Source organism: Anabrus simplex, chromosome 1 (genome assembly GCF_040414725.1).
Source record: "Anabrus simplex isolate iqAnaSimp1 chromosome 1, ASM4041472v1, whole genome shotgun sequence".
In the NCBI taxonomy this organism is placed as follows: Eukaryota; Metazoa; Arthropoda; class Insecta; order Orthoptera; family Tettigoniidae; genus Anabrus; species Anabrus simplex.
In genome coordinates, this window is record NC_090265.1 from 70,281,287 (window position 1) to 70,295,693 (window position 14,407).

A 14,407-nucleotide genomic window follows, 5' to 3' on the forward strand; every position below is an offset into this window, starting at 1 on the left:
CAGTCATTGACCGGGTCAGGAATGGAATGAATGAAGCAGATATAGGCTATTAGTACGATGGGGTTGCCACTCCCAAAGTGATTTATTAATGACTGATAGATGCTATGAAATGATAATGGAAAGTATTGCTGGAATGAAAGATGACAGGGAAAACCGGAGTACCCGGAGAAAAACCTGTCCCGCCTCCACTTTGTCCAGCACAAATCTCACATGGAGTGACCGGGATTTGAACCACGGTATCCAGCGGTGAGAGGCTGACGCGCTACCGCCTGAGCCATGGAGGTTCACCTTGGAAGTATAATTTCAAAAGATAACACAGTAAACCAAGACATACTTAATAGGACTCAGAAAGCTTCTCAGTTTTATTTCTGAGTGAGAAATCTAATCTGGGATAATAAAATACCCCAGAAAGCAAAATTGACCATGTTTTTATACCTACTTCAATCCAGTTCTCACATATGGAATCGAAACATGTACCCTGCATAACCAGGCAAATAGTAAAATCCAATCAACAGAAATGAAATTCATCAGAACAGTGAACCAAAAGACCAGGAAGGACAAGAATAGAAACGAAGCAAACAGGAAGGAGGCTGGCATCAAAATACCTGTTACCAAGTTTTTAGGAAGACACAGGCTACAATGGTTGGACATGTTATGAGGATGGACGGAACAAGAACAACAAGCTATTACTTTTACAGAGAAGTGAAAGGGGAGAGGCCAGTTGGGAGACCAAGGAATAGATGGATAGACACAGTGAAATCAGAGGTCAGCAAGAGAAATGCCAAGTGGGAGGACATAGAGGAACAGAAACTATACTTTGACAGGAAGAAGTGACGAGCGCTTGTACACCACACCCGTTAAACTGGAGCTGGAAAATATGATGATGAGGATGATGATGATGATCTGTATCCAAGCTGTTAGTCAATCAGTTAATGAAGTGACGAACTAACTAGCAGTCATTTTATGACTACCTTTCCTCCACGTTTCATCCTCATCCTTTTGCTACTTTCTCTTTGCAGAAGATTGGTGACCATCATAGAGTAATTATTATTACATGTACTTCCTGTATCAGATTTGCTGTATCTCAATATCAGAGGTTCCTTACCCAGGATATCTTCTCTGCCCTTGTTCACTTTTCTCTTCTGTCTTGCCTTCTGTGATTAGTTATTACAGTAGTATCAGGCTGTATTTCTCAATATGAAAAAATATGACCAAAATAGGTTGTTTTTTTGTGTTCTGTGAAGGTTTGAACATAGTACGATTTACTAGCACATTGGAGAACCTCCTTTTTGGTGATGTGATCTTCAAGATTCCATGTTTTGCTGTATTTCATAAGCCTTCAGTCATTCCATTAGTATCCAACCTTTGACACCATCAAGCTGCACTGATAACATATAATACTTCATGACACGCCAGTGAATTTCACATCAGAAGTCATGGTTATGCACAGAAACACACATATTGCAGTGCCAATTGTGATTTTGATTTCTACATCTGGATTCCATTCTTGCATTAGCTAGTATCTTAGATACTTGAAAGCTGGGCTGAGTCGTTCAGACGGTTGAGGTGCTGGCCTTCTGATCCCAACTTGACAGGTTTGATCCTGGCTCAGTCCGGTGGTATTTGAAGGTGCTCGGATACATCAGCCTGGTGTCGGCAGATTTACTGGCATGTAAAAAGAACTTCTGCATGACAAAATTCCGGGACCTTGGCGTCTCTAAAAAACATAAATAGTTGTAAAGCAAATGACATTATTATTAGATTCTTGAAATATGACACCTTTTCAATGATGTTTCTGTCTAGGGTGGTTATCATGAATTTTGTTTTCTGAATGTTTACTTTAAGGACTAACTCCATGCTTACTTTGTTCATCCTGTTTAAAAATATCAAAGTGAGATGTAGAAAGCAGGATAGTTCAGGCTCTGGAGTATGTTGGACAGTTCTACCTTTGATGGGATTGATTGCTCATTACAGATCTCAGACTTGATTCATTCACGGTGGAAGTAGCTTTTGGGACATACAGGATGGATAACACATCCTGTTTGAAGGAAGGTAATTCAGCTAGTTAGCCCCATACAGTAAAAAGTTCTGATAGGAATTAAAGAATAAAGTTTTACTGAGTTGATGTTCTCTATGAAATACCACCATCACCATTCCCTTTTCAAGAGTATTATTTTCTGGTATTCACCAGTGATGTATTGCAGTTTACAGAGTAAGATTGTGGTTTTCTGGTCTAAGGAAAATCCCTGTTATCTGCAAGAGTTGGAAAGTAACCCACCTCATGTTATGATATGGGCCGGGATGTCATCACGTTACCTGTTCAGACCGTATTGTTTTGAAGGGTACTTGAAAGGAAATTCTTTTTGCACATGTTACAAACTTAGTTAATACCTCCCACAGCTCCAAGACAAGGGAATCATGCATCATGTATGGTTACAGCAGGATGGGGCTCCAGCAGATTTTGCTATTCAGGTGCGTAAGTTCCATGATGCACAATTTCGAGGGCGTTGGATTCATTATGGCCCCATTGAAATGGCCACCACGAAACCCGGACCTTACCATGCCAAACAACTCATTATGGGCAGTAATCAAGTCCTATATGGCTCAGCATTGGTACATGACTAATGAAGAATTGCGCCAAAGTATGGAGGAAGCCTTTTGAAACATAACTCCTGAGATGCTCTGCAAGATGTCAATGAGGACTCTTGGAGACGGATAGAACTCTGTGTAAGGCATGATGGTGCAGGTACAGATGCCCTGGATACATTGTTTTTATGTGTAAGTACTCCACTGTACATATAATGTTTGACGTAGGGGTACGGGGACTTCTCGGTCATCCTGTATACTCAGGTCACATAAAACACTTGTGAATTCCGTGCCCAAGTATGGGTTGGGGAAACAGTTCTTGTGCTGTAAATTTGCTTGCATGACCAGAAATTGGGTTTGTTTACCATGGATATGTTCATGATGCTATAGATTTGTCTCCCTATCAGTCAACTAGTTAGATAATTACTAGGAAATACAAGAGACAAGGTATTGTGTAGCATGATATTCTTGCAATATCTTGATAGTTTAAGTGATTCATTTCCATGTGTTCTCATTTTGTTCACCTATATTCATAAATATACCACGAATACCACGAGTTGTCCAAAATAAAAATGAAATTGTCAATGCCATAGAAGGAATAATCGATAATTCCGCTTTTACTTTTTACACATCATAATTGGACATAATAAATCTAGAAGTTATAAATTTGACACTTAACACTTCTGAAATATCCTTGATCCTCATTCTTTCAGAATATATGTTTCTGAATATGTTCAAAAAAATCTGGTGCAGAATGATTTGTAGTAGTCCTAAAAAGCCTGGGGTTTTGGAACTGAAGGGTGAAGAATGGGCTAGTATTCAGTGTGTTAAGGAATGTTGCAGTCAGCAACCTTACCTCCCATGACATTGTTTTATTCTCAGATTCTACTTATTCCTTATTAGATGATTTTCACAGTCTTCTCTTCACATTACATTTATTTTCACTTTTTATTCCTTTGTCATCCCAATGCCAGAAATGATTCAACAGAATTATTAAAGTAAGCATAAATGATTGTTGATATTGATTTCTTTCTACCAGCTGTACCATTGAACATTGCTGCCTATACAATACAAAATCAATGTATTACATGTTGTTGATAAGAAATTTGATATTTTTTATATATATTTTTTTTTCACTTTACAGACAAGAAATTTGAAGATATATTAAACCACGAAGAATGGCTGATATCATTTGACATCTTGAAGGCCCGTCAAAAGAAGGCAATTGAAGAGTGGCGAGCGCGTAGGTCAAAGACAAAAACTTCGCAAGTGCTTGATGATGAAGACCTTTTTCTGTTGGAAAGAGTGAAACCCAGTTGTGCAAATAAGTCAAAAACATTTCTTGATAAGGACTCAGTAGATAAGAAGCAAAAAGTTGAAGACTGGAAGGTATTTAATTAATTTTCAGATTATTTTATTGAAATATTTAACCTGAAGAAAGGAATTGTCTTGTGATTTCTATTTTAAATTTACTCTCTATCAATCATCTTATCCAATAAGACAGACAAGATAGATCAACCCCTCAGTGATGTGGGTCATTTAAGTGGCACTCTACAGTACCTAGCAGATGGAGATGATTCAGGTGTGAGTGATATGAAAGTGTGGTGGTCTATTTAAAAATTCACTGTTACTACAAAATATCTCAGGTCATTTTCAAATATTTCCAGTAAATACTCAAAAGAATGTAGTTTACAATCAGTCATTTTTATGTCATTTTATTATTTACACTAATAGATACCCCTTTTGCCATATCTTGTTGGATGTAGTGTTTTTGCGTCCGGGTTTCGGCACAGGCCAGAACAAAATCTAGCTTCTACCGAAGTTTCAGTCCTGTGTATAGCTGTGACAGTATGGAAGCAGCTGAGTAATGATATTTGGAGCATGACTACTATGTCTGAATGTGCTACTCCTAGGATCAGTTGTGCTGCAATAGTACTTTCTGGTCCATTAAGGAATGCAGTGGCAAACTACCTCACTTCTCGCCCTGCCTGTAAGATTAATTTTGACGTTGCCATTGGTTTTTATCATTTTCCCTGTTACCACACCACTTTTGGTGGCATTATTTGAGGATTCAACCACCCTCCTGGAAGACTAATAGAGAAGAGACCTGTTATAATTTAGACAGAATGATAGTCGCATTTATTATTATTATTATTATTATTATTATTATTATTATTATTATTTTTTTTTTTTTTTTTTTTTGCAATGATTGTTTCAGGATGCTATGAAAACTATTGTTTCCTTTCAACTAGATACAGGAAAAACAGCTGATCTTTCAGATTTACTCTCCCCTATCCACTTAATGTACTCGACTGTGCATGATGGCTTTTCTATCTGCCCGCTTTTTTTAGTCAAATTCACATTGTCAGTATTGCAACAAAATCTAGGTGATCCAAGTTGAACATCTATGAAGAAGATGGAGTGGTCATGTAACACTCCAGAATTTTTCATCGGCTGCTCAGCGGAATATGTCATACCTTAGTATGTTGACATACACTCGTGGGTTGCAAAACAATACATACTAATACAGTAATCATGAGCAAGGAGTCTCATCACAGAGAGTAGGTTACTCAAGTGCATAAAACACTACAAATTAATGTACAGAGAATTTATGTGCACAAGACAAGTGAGGTGCAAAAGTTCAGTACATTAGGAAATAAATAAATGGCAGGTGATAGGATATACCTAACTACAAATAAAAAATGATTAAAACAATTGAGAGATCCATCTCCCGGTTTATTAAAGTATAAGCAAACAGGTGTGGGAGTATAATATTTACACAGAGCAAGTGTAAATTGCCAGCAATAATCGCTAATAATCCAGCGTTTTAATTGTGACAGTCCAACAGTACACTGCAATGAAAACTGCTGGCTCTCAAAAATGTGCTGTAGAATGAATGAAAATGTGTCTCCAACAGTCTTATTCTCAATGAAAATTATGCTACACTAGTTGAAACCCATCAAGACCTGACGGTCAATGGAGTAAATATTTATTGAAGGATTTCCTTATATATGACATTCCTTGTAGGCCTACTTTACTTTTTCTTACAATTTTCTTAATGTTGCACCGATACAGGTAGGTCTAAAAATATATACAAATGTAAAAGATCCACCAATTCAATACACTATTTAATCAGGTATGTAGTACATGTTTCGTCCACTTAGTGGACATCTTCAGTTAAATACGATCAGTACTAAACCATTTATACCGAATTATTAAAAGAGAACAATGGAATTAAAATCCATGGGGAAACTAGTACATGACTCATTAAAATCTGGAATGAAACACCAAATTAAAATATGAATAGAAAGTGCATCTATCAAATCATAAAACATCACACATATTACTGGCAAGCTAATCACTGAAAGTCTAAAAAATGTTCTTTGATGTGTTGATACACAAGGTTTTGATGTAGTGAGAACTAAATTAGATGTCACATATAACAAAGTGCATAAAAAGATGTTTAAATTAGGTTAAACATCCTCCTGTAGCATGTTTCAGTCTTATGTTGTAGTGAACTTCAACAGGGAACCATGAACCTTTAACCTCTTAACTGGGCATGACATATATATTCGTACGCTGAATGTTACAGGATAATGGGCATGACGAATATATATGTACTCGTCTTTTACTGCGAATATCTCCTGGGTATGACGAGCTACTTTGCCGCGTCGTGTATTGTTGTCTTAATTGATGTTTTTTCTGCACGATGGTAGCAAATACCACATGTCCTGCTTCTTGAAGCTCATTTGTTTTTATTTTACAATTGTGTGGTGCTACTTGTCCGCAGTAGGCCAAATATGGCAGCATGTAGTTCAAAGCATAAGTTCGAAACGCTCGAAGAAGACAAGATTATTCAGCACTTAGAGAATGATTGTGACGATTTATCTTCTCAGAAATCCGAAGATGAGTGGTTTGATACAGATGAAGGTGAGTTTGATAGTGAAAGTAGCTCAGAGAATGAGAATGAAGAACACGATGAACAACATGACAAATCAGATGAAGGCGAAGTGCTAGACATGTTTCAACCTTTCCTACCGCGTGGTGTTTCACGTCAGAAATTTGTATTTTCTGGTGCTAGTTGTGTAAATGTGGACTTTGACGATGCATCCAATGTGTTGGAATATTTTGAACAGTTCATTGGTGATGATATGTTTCAACTTATTGCCGAACAGACCAATGTGTATGCTGAACAGTTTTTAGAAGCCCGTCCGAACTTGAAACCACGGTCACGAGCGAGAGATTGGGTGGATACAAATCCAACTGAGATAAAAACTCTAATTAGACGAATGCTGCAGGGGACAGTTCATAAGTCATTTCAACGCTACCATAGCAACTGATTAACACCATAACAGTCAAGGAGATAAGTGAATATACACATAGCGTTGTTTTCTTCAACTAATCTTTCCATAACCGATTTACATCATTACAGACAAAAGGGTAAGTGATTATACATTCTCCATTTTTTTCTTTTAAAACTCACCTTGTCTTCAGAAATATTCTCCTAAGCATTCGGTCTCCTCTTGTTACAGACTTTACACCAAAAAGCTCTATTTTTCTTCTTCTTATTCTTCTTCTTCTTCTTCTTTCGAATGGGCCACCAGAGGACCACGTGCCAATTTCAATTCCTTCTTCTTTGTTCTTATTATTATTATCATCGTATGGCATTTACAAGCATAATCTCTAAAAATATATAATTAACACTGCACTTGGTGTCAATTCATGCAGAGTCCATAAACCGTCCTTAAATGCTGACAGTGGACAGCTCTCAACAACATGAAGCAATGTCTGCTTCTCAGCACCACACTCACACGCAGCACTTTCACAATATCGCCACTTTTTCATCATATATCGGCACCTGCCGTGGCCTGTTCTGAAACGGTTGAGTTTTGACCACTCATGTCGAGGAAGATCGAAACCTGGCATTTTCTTCGTTGGGTCTTTAATCAGAAAGGCGTTGGTGGGTGGACATTATTCCCATTGCTGTCTCCATTCTGCTGTTACACTGAATTTTTCATAGGAGTGTAGATCAGTCCAGAGTGGATTCCTGGATTTTAACCTCATCACAGGTGGATCTCGTAAGGCATTGAACAAAAGTGAGTTCCTGTGTGCAAAGTTCTTTTGAGCAACTGTACTTTCGCTGTTTTTCTCCTCAGATCTGAAGGAGCAATGTTTGCTAAAACAGGCAGCCACTGAGTAGGAGTGGACCTCACTGTACCAGTAACAACTCTCATGGTTTCATTGAGCTGTACGTCAATCTTGCTCGAATGCACGCTGCTTTCCCACACAGGAGCGCAGTACTCACCAGCCGAGTATACTAGAGAAAGTGAAGCAGTGCGAAGAGTGTTTGCATCTGCACCCCAGTTGCTGCCCGCTAGTTTATGCAGTAGATTTACTCTTGTACTCAGCTTCTTTGACAGATTCGAGCAATGCTGTTTGAATGACAAGGACTGATCCAGTGTGACACCCAGATATTTTGGGAAGAAGTTGTGGAAGACTTCTGTTGCGTTAAAAAGCACATGTAGCTTCCGATTAGCTTTCATGTTATGGCGCTGAAATCTAAACGGTCTGACACCATGGTTAGCCGGTTCGAGTCCCGTTGGTCAAAAATTTTTTCACCATCAGAATGTTGGCTGGCAGGGTAGGGGAGGTGGTGGTATACAATTTCTAATCACTAGATTGCGTGCCAAAAGCCTGGATTAAATTCCAAACCTCACCGCAGTGCTCATATGGAGTGAGGGCATATGATGCTGTTGATGGTGATTTGTCTGTCGGATGGGGACGTTAAGCCTTGAGCAGACCCCTTGGTGCTATTTGACAGGAGTAGGCTATGTGCCGGCACCAGGTTTCACCCTCTCCCTACTATCATATATCACATCATTCATTTAATCTCATTAACTCCTCTAATGAGGTTGACATCAGGAAGGGCATCCGGTCATAAAAACCCGCCATGCCAGATTAATCCCACCTCATACTCGACCCCATAGAGAAACAGAACAAGGGTTGGACAAACAACAACATGTAAGTTTGGTCCCTTAAAAAAAAAAAAAAAAAAAAGGCTGCCCCCTAAGTAAGACTCATCATTACTGTCAACTTGACCAGTCACATATTAAAATCACCAAACATTACAAAAAAATAATAATAAAGCCCACCATAGAAGAAAACAACGAGAAAGAAGAGCTGACCTGCCTGAAAACAGCGATACTTCCATACATTAAAAACACTACAGACAGGATCGGCAAGATACTGGACAAATACAACATAAAAACCATCCATAAACCACACCTGAAGCTAGCCCATTATCTACCACCAGTAAAAGACACAATAGAACTACAGGCTCCTGGAGTATACCACATTGAATGTAGCTGCAGAAAGTGGTATGTTGGTGAAACAAAACGTCTGATCTCTGTCCGCCTAAAAGAACACATCCATCACACCAAGAACCAAAACCACAGATATTTCAGCGGTAGCCAAGCATTCCTAGGAAACAAGACATGGAGTATCATTTGACAAGACCAAGATCGTAGCAGGTATTCCTTGGAATCTGGAAAGAAAAATCTGGAAGGCTATCAAAACAAGAAACATCCAAACAATATGATTTTAGAAGAAGGATATAAAATCAGTAGTTCTTGGATGCCTATCATACATAGATTAAGATGTACAGACCACAACATAAACATGCAGGTCAAACCTCCAGTTACATAATGGCGCGGGCAAGCCCCACTACCTGGCTGTGCGCATACTGTACCTTCCAGAATTCTCACGAGACAGCCATGGGGCTTACATTAGCCAGAAAGGCTAGGATATATAAGACCAAGGTCAGGAACCACTCTTGTAGTGTGATTGCTACCTGGGAGACTGATTACCTCGGATCGAGTAGGAGTATTTCAGTCGCCTTGACAAAGAATACTGCAATGTATTCGAAACGTCAGCAAACTGTATGTAATGTACAGAAAACAACAACAACACGGTTCAACCCGGAAAATAAACTAAATAACAAATGGATTTAGATGAATTGAAAATTACTCAAGATCAAATTAAAAATAGAAAAGAGAAACTGATTCTAAATAACAAGTACACAAGACTATCACTAAAAAATATTTCAGCTTAAGCAGTATGTTATATCTGCAGCAGAACAGGCTGCAAGATAATCTGGAATGAAGGAGTTTTGGGAAAGGAGAAAGTTGTCAAGTGTTAAAAGCTGAACTTATTCTTTGAAGACTTTGTTGTGTAAGGTTTGATTTTGGTGCTCTGATGTGGGCATAAAACGGAGTGAATAAATAAATAAATTGAAAGAAAGGAATTCTGTGTTTATTAAAAAAAAAAGTACTTGCAGAATTTAGAATGAATTTTTTTTTCCATCTAGAATGAATTTGAATTTAGCGAACCCACAACGAACATCCTGAAGAAAGAAATTGAAATGAGTAAAACTGGAATCATATTTGGCTTAACCACACTAGGGTTACAGAAATTGGAATTTGGAAACCTGTTGGCTTTGCAGTATATCACAATATACACCTCCAGGTTCTTAGGTGTAAAGGATCGTCGGTTTTCAGACAGCTTGTTGCGAAACATCGAGAAACTTCTCTCCACATCAACGGATGTTAAGGGTTCGTGCTTCCTCTTCAAAAACACTCTCATTAAAATTTTCTTCTTTCAATATATCACTTATCTTCCACATAATTTGATACCCCTGGTTTTTTCAAGCACTAGTTTCATTTTTCCTTTTCATTTCATTTCATTTTCTCTCTTTTTCAGATATGGTTCAAATATGTGTATTTATGTTTTAATTTTTTAGCCAACATAGGACTACTTAGTCAGATTTATGGAGGTTTTTCTTCTTTTTGTCAGCCCACTACTGCATTATTAGCAAATAGTATTGAAGAAGCTAAATTTCAAGTAGAGGAATTGGAACGGCTAGCAGCGAAGGTTGGGTTGAAAATTTCTTTTGAGAAAACAGAAATTACGCCTTCTTTTCAAGTTGACACTTTACATATTATGTTAAATAGTACTCAGAAAATAAAGGTTGTAGACAAATTTAAATATCTTGGTGAGATTATAACTTAATATCCTAACGATAAAGCATCCATAGATAGTAGAACTCAAAAATTGAGACGAGCACAACTAATTATAATTTCTGTTTTCTCAAAATAAATTTTCAGCCAAACCTTCACTGCTAATCGTTTCATTTCCTGTACTTGAAATTTAGCTTCTTCAATACTCATCATCATCATCATCATCATCATCATCATCATCATCATCATCATTTCCCTTTATCCAGCTGTAGCCGGGTAGGGGCAAATGTGGTTCCTCTCCACTTTCTTCGGTCTTTCCACCACTCCTCCTGCAACACTGTGTCCCAGTCCAGGTTTCTTTCTATAATGCTGCATTGGATGGTATCCTTCCATCTCAATCGTGGTCGTCCACGGCCTCTCCTTCCTTGGATTTGCATTTCCATCACCTTTTTTTGGCATTCTTTCGTTGCTCATTCACTTTATGTGCCCAAACCATCTTAGTCAGCTCTTTTCTATTCTATCATTCATTTCTTCCACTCCAATTTCTTCCCGGATTTTCTCATTCCTTATTTTGTCTCTTCTACTCTTCTGTATCATACTCCTCAAGAACTTCATTTCGGCTGCCTGTATTCGACTCTCATCCTTCTTTGTCATTGTCCAATTCTGCTCCGTAAGTTGTTATGGGTACATAATACATCTTGTACATAGTAGCCTTTGCTTCCGTTGGCACATCTTTGTCCCATAATATGTTTCTTACACTATGATAGAAACAACTTCCAGCTTGAATCCTTTTACTAATCTCAGCATCCAGTCGAGCATTCTCCATTAATTCATTCCCCAGGTATTTAAACGTTTCCACTACTTCCAGAGGCTTGTCTGCAAGTCTAATCTGACCTGTCCCTTCTTTCTCCCCCCTAGTCATAACAAGAGTTTTACTCTTTTCTACACTTATTTTCAATCCACATTCTTCGATCTTCCCATTCACCACATTCAACTGTTCTTGAACCTTCCTGTCGTCTTCTCCCCAAATCACAATATCATCTGCAAATAACATCATGTTCATTTCTCTTCCTCCATATGCTGCTTTTGCTGTTCTCATGATGTCATCCATTACTATTGTAAACAGGATTGGTGATAGAACACTTCCCTGTCTCAGCCCACTAGTTATTTTGAACCAACTTGTCCTGCCAACTTGTGTTTGCACGCAACTACAACATTCCTTATACAATGCCATGATCATTTTTATTAATCCCTGTCCAATTCCTTTTTGCACCAGACTGTCCCAAACTTTCATCCTGGGGACACTGTCATATGCCTTTTCAATGTCAATGAATGTCATCACCATATCATTCCCGTACTCCCAATGCTTTTCCATTAGTTGTCTCATAATGAAAATGAGCTTTATTGTTGACCTTCCACTTCTGAAACCAAACTGATTTTCCTGTATCTCATTCTCAACCCTCAACCTTATTCCACTTTCCAGTATCCTTTCCATTATCTTAGCAACATGGGATATTAGAGTAATTCCCCTGTAGTTCTTCAAAACTTTCTTATCACCGTTCTTGAAAATTGGGATGATTATTCCTTTTTGCCAATCCTCAGGGACCTCCTTATTCTCCCAGACATTCCTTAGAACCCGATATGTCCACAGCAGGCCTACAGCTCCAGCTGCCTTTATCATCTCCACTGAAATTTCATCTATTCCAGCAGTTTTTCCATTCTTCATCTTTCTTACTGCCATTTCTTCATTGTAATTTCTTTATCCATTTCTTCACAAATCTGGTGTTTACTTGATCTCTCTTTTTGTTTCTTAAGATACCATACAGTAATTTCTTGCTGCCCTGCGTATCATCTCTCAATTTCTGTGTGAATAAAGCCCAGCTTTTCCTCTTTTCTTCCTCCACTACTTTCTTGGCCAAATTCTTTGCCTCCACATATTTTCTTCTACTTTCTTCAGTCTTCGATGTTTTCCATGCTTATCATGCCATTTTCTTTTCCTTCACTTTAATCTTTACCCTATCATTCCACCAGTGTGTTTCTTTGTCTTTCACATTTCCTGATGTTCTACCTCACACCTTTTCTGCACATCCAACCAGTGCTTCCTTAAATCTTTTCCATTCCTCTTCAACATTCCCCACCTCTGTCCTGGGTACCAAGGGTATTATTTCCCTTTGAAATTCTTCTTGTATGCTTTTCTCCTTCAACTTCCATACTTTAATTCTTTTCTTTCTTCTTAATTGGGGTTTCTCAATCTTTCCAATTTTCAGTTTTCCTATCACAACTCTATGATCTCCACCAAAGGCTTCTTCAGGCATGGCTGTTACATCTACAAGGTTCTTCCGGTGTTCTTTCTCTATGATTATATAATCAGTCATGGTCTTTGTTTGTCTGTCTCCCCAACCATACCTTGTAATCTTCTGACTGTTCTTCTTCCTAAACCACGTGTTTCCAACAATCATTTGATTCCTCATGCAAATCCACCAACAACTCGCCTTCTGGATTTACATTTCCATATCCAAAGGGCCCTACAACATCTTCCTTTCCTTGTCTTTCCATTCCAACTTGTGCATTTAGATCTCCCATCAGTAGTACTTCCTTCTTTTCTATCTGTCTCTCCACTTCCTCTAAGAAGTCCTCTAGATGTTCATCTGTGCAACCAGTTTCACGCCATTTTCAAACTGGAGTCTCATTATCATCATCCTATCGCTGACGTACTTTGTATATTCCACATATTCTTGGATTTCTCTTCTAAGTATGATGGCCACTCCATTTTTTGCTTCAGGTCCTCCGCTGTAATATAGCCTGTATCCTTCTCTCAGAGGGATCTCCCCTGTACCCCTCTTCTTGATCTCTCACAGTCCAAGTATGGCTATATCTTTAAATATCATGAAGTCAACCAGTTCTTCTGTCTTTCCCGTCAGTGTCAGTACATTTACTGTTGCAATTTTGATGTAGTTTGGTGCTGGTTGCCCATTTTTCACAGTTCCCCCAGCACCTGAAGAGCTGCGCGTTGCTTTTCGCAGGGGACGCCCTAACCTTTTCCGAGGCACCATATCTGCTTTGTCCATATAGGCTATTGTTACGATGGGCTCGCCACACCCAAAGGCATTTTATACCTACTGCCAGGTTCAAAATTAGGCCGCCCCTAACATGGAGACAGACGCCTTTCGTAGCCGCTCCTCTGGAGTACAGACGCTATGGGTATGCCCCTTCCACCATCTCCGCCGTACTGAAGTCCACCTTCTCCGCCGTAGATGCCATTGAGGTCTTCACTCGTAACCCTGAGCTGGGACCCATACCAGATGTTACACACCGGGTCAGTGTGCTCTGGGACTCACATAGGCAGGGGCGCCACTCTCTGGGTAGGGCTGCCTCCGAAGAGGGTCCCTACCTGCTACCTTCAATACTATTTGCTAATAATGCAGTATCTGCTGGGTGGATTGAGTAGGTCAGTAGTTGCTGTTGCCAGTCCCAAGCCCAGAAAAAAGAGGAGGGTTGGCCTAAAGCCATAAAATTACAGCCAGAAAATAAACATCTTGAGGCAATAAAGGGCACAACGGTTCCACATGTTAGTGGCAGTACCTCAACAGCGCCTGTTTCACATGTTAGTCGCAGCTGAATAAATATGTGTGTTTACTGGAGGAAAGATGTTTTAAAAGGTAATGGATGAACTAATGATGATTTGAATTGAGAATGGGCAGTAAAATGTAGTCGAAAGAAGATGAAGTTGCAAAAAAGGCCATTAAGACCTTAAAAAAGATTGTAAGAGGACCAATAAGCCAATAAACGCCGAAAAAGACAATAAA

The 14,407-nt window shown here is 38.9% G+C and overlaps 1 protein-coding gene across 1 annotated transcript in view; it reads left to right on the forward strand.

Annotated features, from left to right (window-relative positions):
• LOC136861319 (coiled-coil domain-containing protein 112) overlaps window positions 1–14,407 on the forward strand; it is a 155,684-nt gene that overhangs the window by 97,733 nt on the left and 43,544 nt on the right. The window contains exon 7 of the mRNA XM_067138814.2: window positions 3,731–3,975. Coding sequence (XP_066994915.2) covers window positions 3,731–3,975 — 245 coding nt within the window. The remainder of the gene's footprint in view (window positions 1–3,730; window positions 3,976–14,407) is intronic.